Source organism: Procambarus clarkii, chromosome 86, assembly GCF_040958095.1.
Source record: "Procambarus clarkii isolate CNS0578487 chromosome 86, FALCON_Pclarkii_2.0, whole genome shotgun sequence".
Taxonomy (NCBI): domain Eukaryota; kingdom Metazoa; phylum Arthropoda; class Malacostraca; order Decapoda; family Cambaridae; genus Procambarus; species Procambarus clarkii.
In genome coordinates, this window is record NC_091235.1 from 16,567,186 (window position 1) to 16,591,254 (window position 24,069).

At 42.6% G+C, this 24,069-nt stretch overlaps 2 protein-coding genes across 7 annotated transcripts in view; one reads left to right on the forward strand and one right to left on the reverse strand.

Moving 5' to 3' along the window:
- Positions 1-325: 325 nt before the first annotated feature.
- Positions 326-12,915, reverse strand: LOC123767730 (uncharacterized). 2 transcript variants are annotated; one of them, XM_045757681.2, is made up of 15 exons: positions 12,457-12,914; positions 12,011-12,085; positions 10,193-10,315; positions 9,667-9,731; positions 8,742-8,866; positions 7,955-8,027; positions 7,403-7,447; positions 6,964-7,074; positions 5,147-5,265; positions 4,412-4,551; positions 3,854-3,963; positions 2,916-3,369; positions 1,871-2,039; positions 1,634-1,731; positions 328-1,323 (listed from the first exon to the last, which is right to left on the reverse strand). In XM_045757681.2, exons 1-15 carry the CDS (start codon positions 12,527-12,529, stop codon positions 1,319-1,321), a joined length of 1,785 nt encoding a protein of 594 aa, XP_045613637.1. In that variant the 5' UTR covers positions 12,530-12,914; the 3' UTR covers positions 328-1,318. The 2 variants fall into 2 exon arrangements, with proteins under 2 accessions (XP_045613646.1, XP_045613637.1); XM_045757690.2 differs by lacking the exon at positions 6,964-7,074 and having other exon boundaries at positions 326-1,323; positions 12,457-12,915.
- The window catches only part of IntS8 (integrator complex subunit 8), a 37,285-nt gene continuing 18,357 nt past the window's right edge, over positions 5,142-24,069 (forward strand). For 2 of the 5 annotated variants that reach the window (XM_069317157.1, XM_069317158.1), the window contains exons 1-2: positions 5,142-5,273; positions 23,377-23,474. In XM_069317157.1, coding sequence (XP_069173258.1) covers positions 23,393-23,474 — 82 coding nt within the window. In that variant the 5' untranslated portion in view covers positions 5,142-5,273; positions 23,377-23,392. Of the gene's footprint in view, positions 5,274-20,703; positions 20,875-20,952; positions 21,009-23,376; positions 23,475-24,069 lie in introns of those variants that run through there. The other 3 variants (XM_045757713.2, XM_045757704.2, XM_069317159.1) reach the window with 3 other exon arrangements.

Consider the following 24,069-nt stretch of genomic DNA (forward strand, 5'->3'; position numbering starts at 1 on the left):
TATATATATATATATATGGATATATATGGATATATATGGATATATATATATATATATGGATATATATATATATATATATATATATATATATATATATATGGATATATATATATATATATATATATATATATATATATATGTATATATATATGGATATATATATATATATATATATATATATATATATATATATATATATGGAAGGGAGTACCACCTCTAGCTGGAAGAAGGGGAACCCATAGCCCCGGAGGAAACCACGCATTAGAGGGAATGTTTAGATCCCCTCCAATACATATATATATATATATATATATATATATATATATATATATATATATATATATATATATATATATATATATATATATTTATTTATATAGATAGATAGATAGATAGATAGATAGATAGATAGATAGATAGATAGATAGATAGATAGATAGACCTCCCCCCATCCTTCCCAGAGTCGAATTACTGACCCTGCCCAGGATGCAACCCACAACAGACGACTAACTCCTGGCACCTATTTACTGCTAAGTGAACATGCAGAAGCATCCAGTGAATGAAAACGTTGCCTAAGAGTTTCTGTCCTACCGCGGGAATCGAACCCAGGATCTTTGGGATGGTACCTGACTGCCCTACCCTCCCAGCCATAGGACATAGGGCACTAAAGTTCACAATGCTGGGTGGCCAGAAAAGCTCCCTCATACCAAAGGAACATAAAATATTACATATATCCTATGCCTACATATACCCTATGCCTACATATACCCTATGCCTACATATACCCTATGCTACATATACCCCATTCCTACATATACAGTGGTGCTGGGGGTGTTTCTTCAAGGCTCAGGAGGCTGCATTATAACTTACGACAGATGTTTAGCAGGCGTTTAGCATCTTTGCATGTGTATGTATACAGGACTACAGTACTCTAGCATACGGGCTCACCATAGCCCGTGCTACATGGACACTTCGCTCTGAGTAGCTATAACAACAACAACATCCTCTAGCAATAGATCCTGGTGCATACTGGTTGTAGTAGGTGTTAAGGGATGGTAGTTGTGGTGGTTGGAAGTAGTGGTGGTGAAGGTTGAATGGTGGTGGTAGTGATGCCGTTGGAGTGGGGGGGGCAGGTCTACAGGTGCTAATGATGCTGGTGTTAAACTTGCTGATATAGTGAAGACAGTAGCGTGTGCTTCGCTCTGCTTCCAGAGGGCCCGAGGCGGTCTAGCCAGCAGACACCTCTCTCAAAACCACCTGTCTGCGTATGCCTCGTTGCTCTCCTTTCCCCAGATACCAGTATCTTCATCCTCCTTTCTCACACTAGCAAGGAAAGCAGACAATTATAATGAGTTACAGCTACAATGTGAAAATATCATTTGTAGCTAATAGCGTTTCGGGCAAGTCCTTAATCCTATGTAGGCGATGAGTCACAATAACGTGGCTGAAGTATGTTGACCAGACCACACACTAGACGGTGAAGGGACGACGACGTTTCGGTCCGTCCTGGACCATTCTCAAGTCGATTGTGACATGAGAATGGTCCAGGACGGACCGAAACGTCGTCGTCCCTTCACCTTCTAGTGTGTAATGTGGTCAACATACTCCTTAATCCTATGTACCTTGACCTGACCTGATATATCATATAGAAGCCTGTCGAAGTGCGTGTCGAGGTCATATCGACGACTCGCTACCATTAGTTGCACGTCCTCTTCAGCGCCGCCACCAAGCCTGGAATATATGACGGGTTAAGCGGCTCTCTCGATGACAGGATGGAGATGAGTTATGAGTCTTCAGGAGGGGTGGAAGAGGGAAGGATGATGATGGGTACAGTGGTAGTGGGCGTAGTGGGAGTGATGAGTGACTGTACCTGACCACGAAGACTCTGGAGTAGTCGCGGATGAGAGAACTGTTGATGATGATGCGAAGTGCGAAGATCAGCTGTTGGTGGTAGTGGTGGTGCTGGTAGTGGTGGTGGTGGTGCTGGTAGTGGTGGTGGTGGTGGTGGTCCTGGTCTGGCGTCAGCACAGTATCTGCTTCTGCAAGCACACCACAATGTTACATATCCCTTTATATAACTCCTGACTTACATCACATTTAAACTGAGGCAAAATAATTATACTTGTGCATATGTTTTCCCACAGCCTTATAGAACTTATAAATAACATCCATTAAGACATTAAACATCCCCTCTCACCGAGACAATATGTCGTCCCACGATCTGATAGTCTAAATGTCTTTTTCTCGAATACAATTCTCGTCAATTTCAAGTCTAGATGTGTTGGTCAATAGTTGCAAGTTGCTGGGCTGCACTAGATACTCTAGAACTAGAACAAGGTTCCATAAATAACAGAAGAAATTGCTGTTTGCTCCTGTAATCAAATGTTTAGTAAATGTGTTGTAGCTATCGTACCTGGCTGGAGTTATAATAATAATATTAATAATAATAATAATAATTTATTTAGGAACAGTACATACATAGTTACAGCGTTACAGTACAAACATCCTGTTAGATTTAAAGATAGAGGTAGTACATACAATACCTAAAGCCACTAGTACGCAAAGCGTTTCGGGCAATATTGTTGTACCGGATGGATGCTCGCTTGACTGTTATTGTTTTGGTGGCCGGCGGATCAGCTGTGACTCACATGTATACAGGTCGGTGCAATGAACTCTCTTATGTTCTGTTTGTTCTAGCTTTAGCTCATGTGTAGTTTGTTTATTGTTATAGTGAATAGAAAGTGCTTAAAGTGTATATATATAAACAAACAGTCCCCGTGGTGTAGTGGTGCCTGGCACACTGTAGTGCCACTCACCTGGCACCAGGAAGGGCGAGCTCTCAGCCTGATAAAGTCACAACTAGTTTACCTTTGTATCAAAACAGTGTAAAAAATGGAAGGAAAAAAGTTGCTCACCATTGTTGGGGTTGAGAAGGGTCCGCGTGATGGCGTTGAGGGCCGGGGATGTCACCAGCACTATGGTAACTCCGGCACTACTAGGCACTCCCTCTACCGGCACTCTGGCACCACTAGGCACTCCCTCTACCGGCACTCTGGCACCACTAGGCACTCCCTCTACCGGCACTCTGGCACCACTAGGCACTCCCTCTACCGGCACTCTGGCACCACTAGGCACTCCCTCTACCGGCACTCTGGCACTAGGCACTCCCTCTACCGGCACTCTGGCACCACTAGGCACTCCCTCTACCGGCACTCTGGCACTAGGCACTCCCTCTACCGGCACTCTGGCACCACTAGGCACTCCCTCTACCGGCACTGTGGCACTAGGCACCCCTACCAATTTCCTCATTAGCCACTCGTTGCTGTCCTGAAGCCGTTTCGGGTCCCCATAGTCGCATAGGTCGTATACCTGAGAGAGAGAGAGAGATCTTGTAGATACCTGATCAACCGGACTGTGATTCATGTGCTAGTAGTTGTGTCTAACAGCCCGGTCGCCCAGACCAGCATGTTGTTGTTTTAGATTCAGCTACTGGGAACAAAACGATCCAATCAGCACGGGATATGGTGAGCCCGTCGTGGACTTACCTGGCGCAGGAGATGTGCGTGTCCCAGAGCAGCAGGCAGGAGGCATGGTCGGAAACCTGGCCGCGGAGACGTTGATCCTCGGATCTAACACAGGATCGCTGCAAGATGGAGTCCCTTGCACCTTAGGGGTCCTTGGCTGAGCTCAGGACTTACCTTAGGGTCCCTGGCTTAGCAGAGGACTTACCTTAGGGTCCCTGGCTTAGCAGAGGACTTACCTCAGTGTCCCTGGTTGAGCAGAGGACTTATCTCAGTGCCCCTGACTTAGCACAGGACTTATCTTAAGGCCCCTGACTTAGCACAGGACTTACGTTAAATTTCCCCTGAAGCATTTTGGTGAGGCGTTTGACCAGAGGGTGATGGATGACATCATGGGTGCACAACAACAGCAGCTCGCGACGCCCAGCCCCAGAAGCCTTCCCTGGGTGATACAGTTACAGCGACAGTGATATATGGGATACAGTTACAGTAATATATATATAGATACAGTTACAACAACAGTGATATATGGCAAGGGTTATCTAGACGGTGTTGTGTTAATGGTTTCCTTTAACATAATTTGCCTTTACTAAATCCGTGTTGATGCCTTGAGACAAAACTGATTTGTTCTAAGTGTTCGACTTGCCTGCTTCAGATCAGTCTCTCTAGCACTAGTGTGTGTGTGTGTGTGTGTGTGTGTGTGTGTGTGTGTGTTCACTAGCACTAGTGTGTGTGTGTGTGTGTGTGTGTGTGTGTGTGTGTGTGTGTGTGTGTGTGTGTGTGTGTGTGTGTGTTCACCAAGATGCAGCTCCTAATCCCCCTCCTATTAATAACATGACAGTAGAAGTTATCTCAAGCCTAATGACGCCTTCAATTTCTTTCAGCCTTACCGTGAGAGTTATAGAACTTGCGGTGAAGCTCATTGCCTGCTCCTAGCTTGCTGGGCGACCTCCTGCCTAGCAGCACCAGAAGCATTCCCACACCTAGCACCACCAGTGTTGCTGCACCCACCACCGCTACCACGTGAAGCCTGTTGAAGAACCACGTAAGTAAAACAATTCAGAAAGCCTATCGCTCCATACCACACAGGTCCAATTTAAATCCACCCAAACTCACTCATTTCAAATTCAAATGTTTATTCAGGTAAAGTACATACATACAAGGGGGTCATACAACTAATGATGAATTTATAGATAGAGCTAGTACATACAATGCCTATAGCCACTATTACGCAAAGCGTTTCGGGGAGGAAAATATCTATATCTACTGTTAAACAATCAAGTGATTCCCAAATCTATGTTGCCCGGTAATTAGATCCTCACATCAACAACCCCAGTTTCCAAACCGGTATTTACCCAGGTCTTTCCTGAATCTAAATTGATCCAATTTATCTGCCCGTGGCCTGACTCGGGCAAGCTGAGAGGGTTGCTTGCTTGGTGGTGGGTTGTCAGTGTTTCGAGATTGAGAATAGAATGATTTTTATCCAAAATGAGCTTGGGAAAAACTGCATTCGACAATTGCCAATATGAACACTAACGAACTAGTAATTTTAACAGACTGCAACACTAGCAAACTACCACTACCAACACACTACCTCCAGTCAACAATTGGCTTCAGCTACTCACGTATTGCGCTTGAGAGGACTGGAGGTGTGAACCACATCAAGTGGCTTAGGGAAGCAGGAGTCGTGGTGGGAGAAGGCTTCCACTGGGGACATGAGAGGCACGTACCCCTCAGCCTGCAACTGTAACAGTAAGATTACACTACCTCATCTCTTTGTGTCTATTGTAACTCAATAAACTTATTTCAATTTCAATTCCACTCATATATATATATATATATATATATATATATATATATATATATATATATATATATATATATATATATATATATATAATAAAAGTGTGAGGGTACCACCTCTATTGCAATTGTAGGGACCCATAGCCTCGAAGAAGAAGATAAAGGGTGTTCAGAGAAGACCTTGTGGATTCTCACTGAACATTTTAATATTTTCTTCTCCTACCACTCCCATTCTTTTGTATATATACATGTATATTCGTTTTATTTAAACTTTGGTACATAAAAGGAGTTACATATAGGGTACAAAGATGATTATCATAAGTTGTCGAGTTCCTCCAGCTCTTCAGATGGCGGGCAGGAACCCTGAATACAGTGTGCATTTCCCCTCTGTATCGCCACGCTGAGGCGCTGGAAAAGGAAGCTGGCAGCTCTAGGGTCTCTTGTTGTTTCAATGAGCCTAGAATCCAGTTCATTAAAAAAAATGGTGGCACTTTTAACCCCGGGCGCCGAGTGTCTCAGAAGCAATGGGGACAAATTGTAGTGGTGATCCAGTTCTCTAACTTACGGGATTTGGCTGATTCCCTGTGAGTGGCAGCGCCACCTGGTTGTGCAGCACTGAGGTCAATGTAGGTGTTAGCCAGGGTTGATACGCATGTGTAATACCATACCAACTGCTTGCCATTCTTCCAGGGGTTCTTCCTGTGTTTTATAATAATCCAGTAGACTGTCGGACATTTCTCCACAATGCTGACATTTCCTCTCATCTTCTGGAACCTGTAAGCCTATTTCCCATGCACATGGGTATCCAAGCCTGATGCGATGTAAGTGTACTTCTGTTGTCCTACTCCTACTGCTCCCGTTCATCGAAATAAGTGGTTCATAGTTAGTTCAATTCTTGTACCAACCCGCAGATCCTGATGTTGCAACTGCTGTGTTGTGGTCACTGTACATCTTCTGCATTGCTCTGTTTCTAATTACTTTCTTAATTTGTGATAGACTCTGTGGTATGTAAATGTCTACATTTCTTCTCTTAGTTGCAAGTTTTTCCAGCTTCGTCTGCAAATGTCATTTCCTATTATTCCCACATGACTTAGCACCCAGTTGATAAGTACCCGTCGGCCTTGTCGTTTGAGTGTTTACAATAATGATATGACATTTGTGATCAGATGGATGTTGTCACGTATGTGTTCTTGTTGCAAGGTTTCAATGGCAGTTCTCGAATCTGTAAGTATTATAACATGTCTGAGTTAGCTAAGCTGTTGATATGGTTTAAACTAACCAACGGATAGAGCAAAAAATAATTAAGTTAATTTAAGGGCTACTTGATGAAAATGATTCACATGGATTCATCAAACACTTACGCATCCATGTACGAAATCCATACATCTTTCACCAATCATGGCTGCTTCGTCTAAATAAGTTAAACAGTTTACATACTAGGAAACGTCTTAATCTAATATTATTATTGTTTAAAACCATCTCGTAGTGCCTCGGAAATCATGATAACTGTGTGATAAGTGTAAACAAAGTCACTACCAAGACTATTAAAAGAATGCAGAGGCTTCGTAAGTGGTTGGGTAAATGAGTCCTGGCCCTGCCAGAGACTCGGGCATCAGGAGAAGTGTGTCCCATCACTTACTATGAAGCAGTAGCAGCTGTCGACCTTGAAGTCCCGAGTGAGGGTGAGCCCGTTGTTGTCACCCACTGAGGACAAGGTGTCTAGCCTCACAAACTGCGGTGTTGACCTAGGCTTTCTCGCGGTAGGGGGAATGGAATTATTATATATTTAATTATAGATGAGTTACTGGTTACCATGAATAGTTTTACGGCTAATAGGAGTAAATAGTAGCAAGCTAGAGTAGCTTCTATTGCCATACTATTACTGCTAATATATATATATTTTGTTTTCTGTTATTAGTAGGCTACTCTAATGAATAATATTGAAGATTCTATTACTAATACTATTGTTTCACTATTAGCTGTGATTGTACTATTGGCCTGACTATTGTCGATGCTCCTACTACGATTAATCTCCTACGATTAATATTAAGATTCAATAATACTCATTCAATAATTACTAGAATAATCTGGTTGCATGGTGGGTTCTCTTCCTTCCTCCGCGCCTGTGAAGCAAAGGGTCAGGAAAGAAATTGATTTACATTTTAATATTTGATATTTGGGAATATCAAAACTAACAGTTAAATACAAATAATTTTGATACAAATCTGGTATTTTTAAATCTCAAAAAATTATTTTTTTTTGTATATGCAGTATATTTGTATATGTACTCTAATACAACCGTACACGTTGTTATATACAGGCTCTTGTGTATTCATTATTACGAGCACATACTCGTGTACACATTCCCCATGTACATTCTTGTGTACATATTATCATGCATATAGTTTAGTGTACACGTTATATATATATATATATATATATATATATATATATATATATATATATATATATATATATATATATATATATATATATATATATATATATATATATATATATATATATATACACACACACACACACACACACACACACACACACACACACACACACACACACACACACACACATTTCATTCAAACAAATAAGACGATAGTACATAATTTTACCTTAAAAATGTAGAGTGTCCAAGACTTCACTCTCTTGTCCGACCCAGCGACGGTTATATTGAGGCCCCGTACACTGTGTGGTTAATGGTAAGGTTAAGGTCTCGTACACTGTGTGTTAATGGTAAGTTAATGGTCACTTTGCTTATTCACTAATGCACTCCTCTCACACTAAATAGGCACTTCTGGCATCAGTCAGTTGGGTCTCTGGCCACCAGACAACACCTCACGTCCTGTCATATTCCATTCTGAACAATCTTTGCCTTCTCAATCCCTCTAGGTATTTTATATGTTGTGAATATGGCCTTTCTCCAGTGCTGTAAAGTCAAATACCCTCAACCAATGCCTCATTTCCAACCTGTATTCCCGACGTGTACATCTTCACCTTTATGTATCCTCAACTGACAGTTGCCTTGTCTGTTTGCACTATCATCTCACCACAATTATATTAGTGGGATAAAGAGCAATTTAGCTTTCCACATTAGTCTGGCGAGTGGCCATAAATGAGGTAATAAAGAGCCTTTTGTTAGAGAGCTGTAAGTAACTTACCACGGCGTTTTCTTCGTAGGCAATGCTCTTAGGCTGAAGAGCCTAAGATATGCCTTATCTGTGGGATGTTGATTGTTACCGTGGTTTGAAGAGGGGCTTTGTCTATGGGTTGTTTCTCATCCAAGAGCAGGTGACATCACCTCATTCACTCGAACAACCTAACTCATCTAAGAACAGGTGACATCACCTCACCCAAACACAACCTAACTCATTCAAGAACAGGTGACTTCACCTCACTCACTTGAACCAGATGGAGATGTTAGGAATGACGTTTCGCCCCGGGGCGTCGAAGCATCCTGACTTAACATGTTCGACAGTCAGACTCCAGCTCCCGGGCTCGCCCACCCAGCATACGCCACCTCCAAACTGGAAAACATAGAAAATTGGGTTCTGAAATAGCATTCTTCCTGACACGTCTGAATTTGATTTACCTTTGCAGAGTTACTTACAGGTTTAGAAATTCACTCGACACAGTGAAAGTGGAAGCCTCTAGACAGCTTCATGCGTCTCTAAGGTTTGTGAGAGGATGCTCAGAAGTCAACTTACCAGTTGTATAGAAAAAGAATGAGGAATACAATTAAGAGCAGGAAGATCTTGGCTTTCACAGTTACTCATGTCACTTTGAAAGACATTATGGAGAACAATTATGCAAACATCTGAAGCATACCAAAATGCTGATGTCATACTTGAAGTTTTTAAAAAGCATTTTAAATGCATGGAATAAAAGCTCGAAAAATGAAAGTCAAGGAAATAACCTGGGGCCAAATTCACGAAAGCACTTACGAACCTGTACAACTTTTCTCAATCTTTGGCGGCTTTGTTTACAATTATTAAACAGTTAATGAGCTCCGAAGCACCAGGAGGCTGTTTATAACAATAACAACAATTGAATGGGAAATTTTCATGCTTGTAAACTGTTTAATAAATGTAACCAAAGCCGTCAAAGATTGAGGAAAGATGTACACGTTCGTAAGTACTTTCGTGAATCTGGCCCCTGCTTACTAAATACTTTAGTACTTTAGTATTTAGTAATGTGTGTATATGTGGCAAAGTTTTCACAGTAAGATGCACCAAAATGTATTAAATATAAAGTGAAACTATACTGTGAGAAAAGGGACACAACTCTATATATTCGTAGAATCAATACTTTCAGCATGTCAACTCACCCTGATCTGGCATTCCTGTGTAATATGTCCATCATGGCAGGATATGATTTCGCCTTGCCAGTGATCTGGAATTAAGAAAATTTAATATATATTGGTCCCACACATATTAAAGTTGGCCTGTGACGCCTTGAGTGGCATAGGCCTCCCCTAGCTGCAGATATTAGGCCTATGAGAGAGACATGACTGCATCATGAGACTCTTGAGTAATTGATCAGGTGAATAAATGAATAAATCAAACAGCTTTGCACAGAGGGAGGATGCTGGTGCAAATTAGACACTCATATGTGAGTCTGAGTAGACAGTACTCATCAGAGTCCTGATCAAATGGTACTCATTCAGGGAGGTAGTGAAGACTAACCTCCTTGAATGAGCATAAAAGTCCTCGAAGCATGAGTTCTTGGTGGACCTCGGAGAATGGGTTCAAGGAGGACCTCTGAGGATAAGGTCAAGAGGAACCTCAGTGGCTGGGTTGAAGAGAAACCTCAGAGGATGGGTTTGAGGAGGACCTTTTAGAGTACAGACTCACCATTCCTCGAGCACGACACCTCGTTCTCCACACTGATGCTGTAGGTGAAGTTTGAGGTCGTTTCGTCGACGTCAATGACATCAATGCTCGTTACCCTGCAGGAGCGTGTGTCCCTGGACCCGCCTGCAATAAAGGAACACTCTCAATAAAGGAACGCTCTCAATAAAGGAACGCTTTCAATAAAGGAACACTCTCAATAAAGGTACGCTCTCAATAAAGGTACGCTCTCAATAAAGGTACGCTCTCAATAAAGGTACGCTCTCAATAAAGGAACGCTCTCAATAAAGGTACGCTCTCAATAAAGGAACGCTCTCAATAAAGGTACGCTCTCAATAAAGGAACGCTCTCAATAAAGGTACGCTCTCAATAAAGGAACGCTCTCAATAAAGGAACACTCTCAATAAAGGAACGCTCTCAATAAAGGAACGCTCTCAATAAAGGTACGCTCTCAATAAAGGAACGCTCTCAATAAAGGAACGCTCTCAATAAAGAAACGCTCTCAATAAAGGTACGCTCTCAATAAAGGAACGCTCTCAATAAAGGTACGCTCTCAATAAAGGAACGCTCTCAATAAAGGTACGCTCTCAATAAAGGCACGCTCTCAATAAAGGTACGCTCTCAATAAAGGAAAGCTCTCAATAAAGGTACGCTCTCAATAAAGGTACGCTCTCAATAAAGGACGCTCTCAATAAAGGAACGCTCTCAATAAAGGCACGCTCTCAATAAAGGAACGCTCTCAATAAAGGAACGCTCTCAATAAAGGTACGCTCTCAATAAAGGTACGCTCTCAATAAAGGAACGCTCTCAATAAAGGAACGCTCTCAATAAAGGAACGATCTCAATAAAGGAACACTCTCAATAAAGGTACGCTCTCAATAAAGGAACGCTCTCAATAAAGGAACGATCTCAATAAAGGACCACTCCCAATAAAGGAACGCTCTCAATAAAGAAACGCTCTCAATAAAGGTACGCTCTCAATAAAGGAACGCTCTCAATAAAGGAACGCTCTCAATAAAGGAACGCTCTCAATAAAGGTACGCTCTCAATAAAGGCACGCTCTCAATAAAGGTACGCTCTCAATAAAGGAAAGCTCTCAATAAAGGTACGCTCTCAATAAAGGTACGCTCTCAATAAAGGACGCTCTCAATAAAGGAACGCTCTCAATAAAGGCACGCTCTCAATAAAGGAACGCTCTCAATAAAGGAACGCTCTCAATAAAGGTACGCTCTCAATAAAGGTACGCTCTCAATAAAGGAACGCTCTCAATAAAGGAACGCTCTCAATAAAGGAACGATCTCAATAAAGGAACACTCTCAATAAAGGTACGCTCTCAATAAAGGAACGCTCTCAATAAAGGAACGATCTCAATAAAGGACCACTCCCAATAAAGGAACGCTCCCAATAAAGGAACGCTCTCAATAAAGGAACACTCAATAAAGGAACGCTCTCAATAAAGGAACGATCTCAAAAAAGGAACGATCTCAATAAAGGAACACTCAATAAAGGAACGCTCTAAGTAACGTAGCAAAGAGTCCTCGTGCCAGTTACAATGTGCAATAATGACATATGATGCCTTCTACTTCATTGTTGACCAGACCACACACTAGAAAGTGAAGGGACGACGACGTTTCGATCCGTCCTGGACCATTCTCAAGTCGATTGTGAATCAAAAAAATAAAATTGGGTCCAGGACGGACCGAAACGTCGTCGTCCCTTCACTTTCTAGTGTGTGGTCTGGTAAACATATTTCAGCCACGTTATTGTGACTCCTCGTGTACTTCATTGTTGACACTGTCATGTCTCTCACTCTCCCCTCACCTTCACCAAGCAGCAGCAGCAGCAGCAGCAGCAGCAGCGGCCACCTCCTCATCGCCACTACCATCATTACTCTGCCTGTAAGAAGTAAACATCACAATAACATCCACGCAGATGAAAGGAACTTCAATACTTGTAACAAAGAAAAATATAATTTGGGATAACATGTGGTACCAGACACCTGCAAAGCCTGCAGGTATTAGGAGTATTTTGGTGTCTTCAACATGTATTTATGTGTATATATTTACGTATATCCAAGAGCAAATGCTGAATCAACGTCGAACCAATAGCACTTGTTGTATATTGTTTCCAAAGGGTATAGACTATCAGGAGAATGAGCAATTACGACTATATAGCACTGGGAAGGACTCAGGATACTGATTTGGGATGGGACGGGGGGCCAAGGAATGGTGCCCAACCACTTGGACGGTCGGGGATTGAACGCCGACCTGCATGAAGCGAGACCGGACGTTCACCGGCTTGAATATCCACCAGATGGTGGATAACAGCGCAGCGGCTCATGAGGACTTGCGCGACAGGATAGACTCAACTGCACCAGGAAAACTTTGGTTCCTTTCTGCGAATAGCCGTCTACGTCAGCGGTGGTCACCGTATCCTCCCGGTGGGTAATGGTGCCCAGCGCGGTGAATTTATAGTGAAGGATCACTGTTCACCATTGTGTTCTGTTCAACTGTTCTCTCCTAACACACTCCCCCCCCCCCCTTCCTTTCTCCCTTAGGTCTATGGGGAATGAAACAGGCGTTCGGGTGAACACATTGTGGTGGCTGTTCATCCAGACTGTCTGTATGTGAACGAAAGCTTTCTGACACTGTCTCAAGGCTTCGACACCAAGCTTGAGACGAGTCACACCCCCACCAAGCTTGACACAACCACACCCCCACCAAGCTTGACACAACCACACCCCACCAAGCTTGATACAACCACACCCCCACCAAGCTTGACACAGCCACACCCCACCAAGCTTGATACAACCACACCCCCACCAAGCTTGACACAGCCACACCCCCACCAAGCTTGACACAACCACACCCCCACCAAGCTTGACACAGCCACACCCCCACCAAGCTTGACACAACCACACCCCCACCAAGCTTGACACAGCCACACCCCCACCAAGCTTGACACAACCACACCCCCACCAAGCTTGACACAGCCACACCCCCACCAAGCTTGACACAACCACACCCCCACCAAGCTTGACACAGCCACACCCCACCAAGCTTGACACAGCCACACCCCCACCAAGCTTGACACAACCACACCCCCACCAAACTTGACACAACCACACCCCCACCAAACTTGACACAACCACACCTCCACCAAACTTGACACAACCACACCCCCACCAAGCTTAACACAGCCACACCCCACCAAGCTTGACACAACCACACCCCCACCAAACTTGACACAACCACACCCCCACCAAACTTTACACAACCACACCCCCACCAAGCTTAACACAGCCACACCCCACCAAGCTTGACACAACCACACCCCCACCAAACTTGACACAACCACACCCCCACCAAACTTGACACAACCACACCCCCACCAAACTTTACACAACCACACCCCCACCAAGCTTGACACAGCCACACCCCCACCAAGCTTGACACAACCACACCCCCACCAAACTTGACACAACCACACCCCCACCAAACTTGACACAACCACACCCCCACCAAACTTTACACAACCACACCCCCACCAAGCTTGACACAGCCACACCCCCACCAAGCTTGACACAACCACACCCCCACCAAACTTGACACAACCACACCCCCACCAAACTTGACACAACCACACCCCCACCAAACTTTACACAACCACACCCCCACCAAGCTTGACACAGCCACACCCCCACCAAGCTTGACACAACCACACCCCCACCAAACTTGACACAACCACACCCCCACCAAACTTGACACAACCACACCCCCACCAAACTTTACACAACCACACCCCCACCAAGCTTGACACAGCCACACCCCCACCAAGTTTGACACACCCACACCCCCACCAAGCTTGACACAACCACACCCCCACCAAGTTTGACACAGCCACACCCCCACCAAGCTTGACACAACGACACCCCCACCAAACTTGACACAGCCACGCTCCCACCAAACTTGACACAACCACACCCCCACCAAACTTTACACAACCACACCCCCACCAAGCTTGACACAGCCACACCCCCACCAAGCTTGACACAACCACACCCCCACCAAGCTTGACACAGCCACACCCCCACCAAGCTTGACACAACCACACCCCCACCAAGCTTGACACAGCCACACCCCCACCAAGCTTGACACAACCACACCCCCACCAAGCTTGACACAGCCACACCCCACCAAGCTTGACACAGCCACACCCCCACCAAGCTTGACACAACCACACCCCCACCAAACTTGACACAACCACACCCCCACCAAACTTGACACAACCACACCTCCACCAAACTTGACACAACCACACCCCCACCAAGCTTAACACAGCCACACCCCACCAAGCTTGACACAACCACACCCCCACCAAACTTGACACAACCACACCCCCACCAAACTTTACACAACCACACCCCCACCAAGCTTAACACAGCCACACCCCACCAAGCTTGACACAACCACACCCCCACCAAACTTGACACAACCACACCCCCACCAAACTTGACACAACCACACCCCCACCAAACTTTACACAACCACACCCCCACCAAGCTTGACACAGCCACACCCCCACCAAGCTTGACACAACCACACCCCCACCAAACTTGACACAACCACACCCCCACCAAACTTGACACAACCACACCCCCACCAAACTTTACACAACCACACCCCCACCAAGCTTGACACAGCCACACCCCCACCAAGCTTGACACAACCACACCCCCACCAAACTTGACACAACCACACCCCCACCAAACTTGACACAACCACACCCCCACCAAACTTTACACAACCACACCCCCACCAAGCTTGACACAGCCACACCCCCACCAAGCTTGACACAACCACACCCCCACCAAACTTGACACAACCACACCCCCACCAAACTTGACACAACCACACCCCCACCAAACTTTACACAACCACACCCCCACCAAGCTTGACACAGCCACACCCCCACCAAGTTTGACACAGCCACACCCCCACCAAGCTTGACACAACCACACCCCCACCAAGTTTGACACAGCCACACCCCCACCAAGCTTGACACAACGACACCCCCACCAAACTTGACACAGCCACGCTCCCACCAAACTTGACACAACCACACCCCCACCAAACTTTACACAACCACACCCCCACCAAGCTTGACACAGCCACACCCCCACCAAGCTTGACACAACCACACCCCCACCAAGCTTGACACAACGACACCCCCACCAAACTTGACACAGCCACGCTCCCACCAAACTTGACACAACCACACCCCCACCAAACTTTACACAACCACACCCCCACCAAGCTTGACACAGCCACACCCCCACCAAGCTTGACACAACCACACCCCCACCAAGCTTGACACAACGACACCCCCACCAAACTTGACACAGCCACGCTCCCACCAAACTTGACACAACCACACCCCCACCAAACTTGACACAGCCACGCTCCCACCAAACTTGACACAACCACACCCCCACCAAACTTGACACAGCCACACCCCCACCAAACTTGACACAACCACACCCCCACCAAACTTGACACAGCCACACCCCCACCAAACTTGACACAACCACACCCCCACCAAACTTGACACAGCCACACCCCCACCAAACTTGACACAACCACACCCCCACCAAACTTGACACAGCCACACCCCCACCAAACTTGACACAACCACACCCCCACCAAACTTGACACAGCCACACCCCCACCAAGCTTGACACAACCACACCCCCACTAAACACCACCACACCCCACCGAGCTTCGCGTCACACTGCCACAGGACAACATTGCGTAGATCAGGATGTAACTTGGAACATATATACGCTAGAGGAAGCTTAACGTCATCAAGCTGAAGCGCACAATTCCTCAATGCTTCGCTCTCAGTGTTAACATAATTAATCAGCGCATGTTTATACTGTGCAATGTGTAATATTCATCTCGCCTACATATACTCGTGCACTATAATGTAATTATTATATCACATAGATATACAGCAGTAGCCTCTCCAAATATTCTTGCCAGAAGCCCCTATGCTCAACTGAGTGACCATTATACGCATTAGAAAAACCAGTTATATTTACAAACACAAATGTATAATTAACTCTTATTTTAACTATATTATTTTTATAACACCCGATAAACTGTTAATTGGTCAAAAGGAAAGTGAGAATAAAACAAAAATTGTACGAGTTTAATGCGGGAAGGTTGGCAGCCCTGCTCCTCGGGACGTTTATTTCAGGGATATCCTAACCTAATTATATTTTTATATATATACACAAAAATACAAAAATATTATTTATTTATTTATATCCAAGTAGTCTCATTGGGTTGTGAGAGTACATAAGATTGGTGTTTGAGCATTGCATTTCTTACAAACCCACTAACATGCATATATTTGTTATTGTGGACCTGGTTATTTGTGGACCTGCGTAAGGCTTTTGACACTGTCAACCATCAAAACCTTCTTCTTAAATTACATCATTATGGAGTCAGAGGACACTCCCTGCAATACCTCAAATCTTATCTTACTGACAGGCTCCAGTATGTTTCTGTGAATAATACAATTTCTCCCACCCTACCCATCAACTTTGGTGTTCCTCAGGGCAGCATACTTGGCCCTCTCCTCTTTCTCATCTACATTAATGACCTTCCAAATGCCTCCCAACACCTCAAACCAATTCTATTTGCTGACGACACAACCTTCATTTACTCCAGTCCTGACCCCCTTGCTCTAAATGCCACAGTAAATACTGAGCTAGAGAAAGTCCATCTTTGGCTAACTGCCAACAAACTCACCCTTAACATTGACAAAACGTTTTATATTCTGTTTGGCAATAAATCCTCTAATCAGATAAATCTCAAAATAAACAATACCCAAATTTGTAACAAATTAGATGGCAAATTCCTTGGCGTTCTCATCGACCACAAGCTGAATTTCCAGGGTCACATTCTAAATATATCAAAAAAAGTTTCAAAAACTGTTGGCATTCTTTCTAAGATCAGATATTATGTACCCCGCCCTGCTCTGGTTACTCTCTATTACTCCCTCATCTATCCATACCTCAACTATGGTATTTGTGCTTGGGGTTCTACTACCCAAAATCATTTACGTCCTCTCATTACCCAACACAAAGCTGCTATTAGGACAATATCCAACTCTGGCCCCAGACATCACTCGGTACCCTTACTCAAATCTCTGAATATGTTAGATATTAAGTCACTGCACATTCTCTCTTGTGTATTATACATATATAAAACGCTAAACTGTAATGCCAATCCTGACCTCAAAAGCTTCATTGAAGGTTGTAACAGAACCCATGAGCACCACACCAGGAATAAATACAGTTTTGATATTCCTAGAGTTCGACTTAATCAAACTAGAAATGCTCTACAAATCAAGGGACCCAGAATGTGGAATGACCTTCCCAACCATGTTAAAGACTGTACCTCTCTCAACCAGTTTAAGATAAAAACTAAACAATACCTAATAAATTCCCTGTAACCCACCTCACTCATTTATTGTCAACCCATATCTGTTATTTTATTTTATTATTATTATATTTTTTTTTTAATCAACACTGTTTGTCAACCTATTGTATTTGTGCTGCTTTTTCAGTCATGTTCCCCCTTTTTTTTATCTTTATTTGTATTTGTTTTCAACACTTTTTATTCTTTATGCTCAATTAGTATTAAGTTCTAGATATTAATGTTTTTCTTGCCCGAAACGCATTGCGTAATAGTGGCTTTAGGCATTGTATGTACTAGCTCTATCTATATATCAATCCATTAATGTAACATCACTTGTATGTATGTACCTTACCTGAATAAACATATTTATTTATTTATTTATTTATTTTATTTATATATTGTTCCGGGCAGATCCTTGATTTAACTGATAAAGGTAAATGTATTAATAGGCACATTGTCGCAGAATTCGAGTTCAACATAATACTGGTGAAGTTGCAAGCCTTAAGTATTAAACTGGGTGAGTGGGTATAGCACGAAGATAGCAACATTCTCATCTAAACTTCCTTAGGTCTAGTAAAGCACAAATATGTACTAAATGAGGATTCAGGACTGTTTATTTAGGCCCAAGACAGTTTAGGTTAATATTTTAGAGGCACACAGAGTTGGAACCCAATGAACACATCAAGGCACAAGGGCTCGTCTAAGGCAGGAGCCATAACCTCACACACACAGCTAACATGAGGGGACGTATCTCTAGGGGGAAACCGAAGTCATTTGGCCAATTACTTTTATCAGAGAGGAAGTGGCGAACTTTTTCCCGGATAAGCGTGATAGAGGGACCCCGACAGCCCAGCTCCTCTCAGCAGGAAATGTTGTCATCAATATTAATTACTGATTCCTTCATTCCATGCCACGTGGGACTGTCTCCGTGTCTCAACTTGTGTGAGAAAAACATTCTTAGGGTTCCCTGTAAGAATAAGGTTCACATGCAAGCATCAGTATGATGTCACTGAGACAAGTCCTGCCTGACAAACTTCTAAGACTTCTTATACAGGAATGCCAAAGATGAAACAGAAGCGAGACGCCCGGACTGATTACATCTCTCAAGGAGGCCACTAAATATAAGACACTAAACAGAGCAATGCAAAAGATGTACAGTGACCACAACACAGCAGTTGCAACATCAGGATCTGCGGGTTGGTACATGAATTCAACCAACTACGAACCACTTAGTTTGATGAAAGGGAGCAGTAGAACAACAGAAGTACACTTTCATCGCATCAGGCTTGGATACCCATGTGCATGGGAAATAGGCTTACAGGTTCCGGAAGATGAGAGGAAATGTCATCACTGTGGAGAAATGCCCAACAGACCACTGGAACATTATCTAACACAGAGCACAGTTACAAACCCATTAAGATTTCAACTTAGATTCAACAGAGCAGAAGAAGTTGTTAAACACATATGGCAAAATCTTTTTGAAGCGACCATACGAGTCATAATACTCATACTCCGCCCAAGTAAAACAGAAACAAGCAACTATGTGTTAGATATGAGGCACTGTGTTAGATATAAGGTGACGGGTATATACCACACTGGTCAATACTTGGAGTAGATGAGGCAGGAAAGAGTCTCAATAAATTAGGGGGCAAATATTAGGAGAACTTGTTATGGCAACACCGACGATGACTGTTACCATAACAACACCGGAAACAAGAAGACGTGAGTTGCCACATGCGTCTCAACCCGTGGCACCCCTGGCACCCCACCCCGTGGCACTCCCACCACCACGTCATCATGAGAACATCCCCCACACTACACCTCGAGAACATCCCACATCTTGAGAACATCCCATCCCACCTTGAGAACATCCCATCCCACCTTGAGAACATCCCATCCCACCTTGAGAACATCCCCCACAACACAACACTACCTCAAGCCCATCATCACCCAGCAAAAATCTGCTGTCAGGACATCAATAACAAACTCTGCTTTCAGACAACACACAGCTCCCCTGTTTAAGTCCCTAAACATGCTAAACATAAATTCACTCCATACATTCTCTTGTGTCAATTACATTTATAAAACCCTTTTCTTAAGTGCAACCTCTGTTCTGAAACTCTTCCTGGACAGATGTGATAGAACACATACTCACTACACCAGACATAAACATCTCTTTGATATCTCCAGAGTCAAACTTAATCTGTGTAAACACTCTATGCAAATAAAGGGACCTAGTCTATGGAACTCACTCTCTAATGAATTGAAAAGCTGTCCAACTTTTGCCTTATTCAAAAATAAAACCAAAAAGTACCTAATTTCTTCTTCATAGTTTTCTACCTAGTGCTTTATCTCACACTGTATCTAGTGCTACCCAATCCCCCAATATTTGTACCTAAGCCATATTACTTTACCATTGTAATCTTGGATATCATCTGATATCATATGGTTGTTGTATTGAGTGCATATTCTGCTGCATTATTCCTTGTAATCCTAATATTGTGCTTCAGTGAACCAATGTATAACCCTGAAATGTTATCCTAATGTACCTAGTAATCCTTGTTCATTATTGTGTATTATTCTAATCTGCTTGTGTCAAAATTGTCTTACAATGTACCTGTAAAGTAAAGCTGTAAAGTACCTGTAAACATGTTTTGTCAGTTTCCCTGTGAATTATCTAAAAATTATCTGTTAGTTTAAGGACTTGCCCGAAACGCTATGCGTGCTAGTGGCTTTACAAGAATGTAAAATCAACTTAATTTCTATGTTCTCTGTTAACCCCCAATGTACCTTCTTGTATATAAATAAATAATAAATAAATAAATAAGCATTGAGAACATTCCTTACAACACTTTGAGAACATTCCTTATAACACTTTGAGAACATTCCCCGCTACAAGCAAGCAACAAATAGAGGTTAGAGACATAATCAGTGACGTCCTATATAAAATGATCCTGTATAAACACATTTTTTTAAGTAAACATATATTTTTTAGAATGTTTACTTTTGATATCATAGCGGCGCCCCGCCGGAAGGTTTAGTTGACTTTGTTTACGTCTTGAGGGTCCTCTCCCCCTCCTACACCCTCTCACTCACTAGTGACTCTCCTGAAGGAGTGAACAGTGTGGTGTTATAGTGTTCTATCGGGTGTTCTAACAAGATAATTATATGGCAATTTGTGATTTTAACACAAATTTAGTAAGTGATTAAACTCTCAGTACGTTGCTCTAATTTATCGTCCTCGTTGAAGTTGAAATTATTTCTCCCTGGTGGTTCTTGTTTACGTGTCCAGGAAGGGAAGCTTTGTTGCTTCTTTTGTGTGATGGTAAATGGTTGATAATGTGGTTTGTTTGGTGTAAATCATCCTGGTGAAGCTATTAAGGGACTGTGTGTGTGTGTGTGTGTGTGTGTGTGTGTGTGTGTGTGTGTGTGTGTGTGTGTGTGTGTGTGTGTGTGTGTGTGTGTGTGTGTGTGTGTGTAAAACTCCCGCTGGTGCAGTGCTTTGTGGCGTGGCATCCATTCTTATTAAGGGGTATGGTCATTTCGTGCTCAAAACGATTCCACGAAGCTCAGTTTTTGTTTAAAACTGTATATTTTTTTTTTTTTTTTTTTTTTTTTTTTTTTTTTTTTTTTTTTTTTTTTGAGATATATACAAGAGTTGTTACATTCTTGTACAGCCACTAGTACGCGTAGCGTTTCGGGCAAGTCTTTAATCCTATGGTCCCTGGAATACGATCCCCGCCGCGAAGAATCGTTTTTTCATCCAAGTACACATTTTACTGTTGCGTTAAACAGAGGCTACAGTTAAGGAATTGCGCCCAGTAAATCCTCCCCGGCCAGGATACGAACCCATGACATAGCGCTCGCGGAACGCCAGGCGAGTGTCTTACCACTACACCACGGAGACTGCATATATTGTCAGGCTAGGATGTATTAGTTTAGGTTAGGCTGTATTGTTCTCGGTTGGGTTTGGATATATTGCGTTAGGGTTAAGTTAGGTTAGGTAGTTTTCAAAATCTGTTGGTGAATCGTCTTGAGTACAACGTGACTTGTATCTTTCCAAAGTAGCTGTTATTTGGGGACAGGAAGACATTTAAAATTATGAATATATATATTTTTATTCCTTTTAGGCAGATATAGGATTCCCAAAGTTTATGTTGCAGACCTGCAGACACCCAAGAAGAATACTACAAAGTGTAGTATGCGATATTAGGGCGAGTGATGATAAAAAATTGCAGAAGCATTTAAAGCCTATGCTGGCATTACAATTATGATGTCCTAGTGACATCACACACATGCACACTATATACTGTATAAAGTTAAAAAAAAATTATCTTTTATTTTCTTAGGTTTGGTTCAATTATGATAGGATGGGTTGGGAGAGAATAAGTTAGCTAAGGATAGGTTAGTTAAAGATAGGTTAGCTAAGGATAGGTTAGCTAAGCATAGGCTAGCTAAGGATAGGTTAGCTAAGGATAGGTTAGGTTGAGTTAGGATAAGTTAGGTTAGGCTGGGATAGGATAGGTTAGGCTGGGTTAGGATAGGTTAGGTTGGGGTGGGATTGGATGGGTTAGGATATGTTGCTTTAGGATGGGTTGGGTTGGGATGGATTGGATTGGATTGGATTAGGTGGGTTGGGTTGGGTTAGGATGAAAGAGTAGCAATGACATGCAGGTCAAACTTTTCTCAGGTTGTAGATCCTACTCCAAGATTGTAATATTGGTCCATGGACAGGGAAAATTATCTCTTCAAAATGGCTGGGAAATACACCAGACCTGAAAGAAAACCATATTACCCACTACATTGCATTTATCAGTCAAATCTTAATATTCCATAGTTCTCATGTTATATGGTCAGAAACTGTGTCTGACATGCATGGAAGATAGCTTTTGGACATGTCTGGAGACCGACTTCTGACGATCTACATTGATTATTGGTTTATGATAGTCCTAATAGACTATGCATCTTTGCCTACTAACCATATTATTTTCATATGTGCCTGGTTCCCTCACCCACACATATACACACCCACCTCAATCACCTACCCACCCTCACAGGCCTTCCCAGCTGAACATCCGTGCAATATTGGGAGTGATTAAGTGCAGCATAATAACTTATTGAGTAACTGGCATGTGTGTATACTGTAGCCCTGAAAGGTGTTTGTAACTACAGTATAGTTTAGCCTGTGTTCTACATATATACATTGAGATGCAAATTACACATCTTGGTATATATAGCATAGTGGTCCACAAGGATTACCAGACAAAAATATGACACACAGGTATAACAATATGTTAATTTAGTTTGATTAGTGCTTGGGGCCATCACTTGTAAATGGTCCCGATATTTGAAGTTGCAAGTAGGACTTGCTTTATTATACACAATAGGTCTTGATATATACAAACACTTTCTCTGTCATTTAAAGAAGTGTATTTAATGTTACTAACACATCAAGGTACCATTTTGGTAACAATACAGTAACTACAAATCTTGTTCATTTGCCACTATTGGCAAAACAGAATTCTCACTTTGTCAGTCATGGTAAAATACAGTCATTGTTGCCTTTTGTATTTAACTGCTTGTAATACTTGCTGTAAACCAGGTGATTCAAGAACAGGAAAAGTTAATTTAATGTTTTCATTTTATATGTTTTTTCTTTTTCTTTTTTAAGGTAAATAGGTCATTTTGATTTTCCCACAGGTGATCAGAAGTCAAAATGGCTTCAGACATTGTTGCTTGGTTTGAATTCCTCCTTAATCCTACATTGTTAGAGTCTCACCTGAATCAAACAAATCCAGGTGAGTTAAGAAATTTAGTTCTTTACATCAAATTTGTTTAAACTAACATTCTGTAGTCCAACAACCTATGCTTTGCTGATGCAAGTAATTATCAAAAGAAAGGGCCAAGTCAGAATAGCTATATAGCTCTGGTTGCCAAGGCAATCCTCAGTCTTTCTATACAGCCATTTCTCAAAGTAAATAGTAACTTTCTTTAATTTTTATTGTAGTTTTACAATTGACAGTATGTTATTATTATTATTTTTTGTGTTCCACGTCCTCATTATAGCCTGTCTTGACACTCGAAGGTGGTCACTGGTTTGAACAGGATTTTTGGTAGGGCAATTTTCTCCTAAAAAAGAGGGGTTTCTATGGGAGGCAAAATATTTGGCAATATAGACAATAGAGCAGTGTTTCTCAGTCTTTATATCATTGGAATATTTCTTGGTTGTTCTTTAGTCAAACTTGCTCAGATTTTGGTGTTGACTGAAAGTAGACTACAGGGTATTTCTGTCTTTGCTCTCGATACTGGTTAAATGAGAAAAATTAAACACAAAATTTATTCTTAAAATACTTTTGTATATGATTAGAATTGGTCTATTTAACATTATCTTAT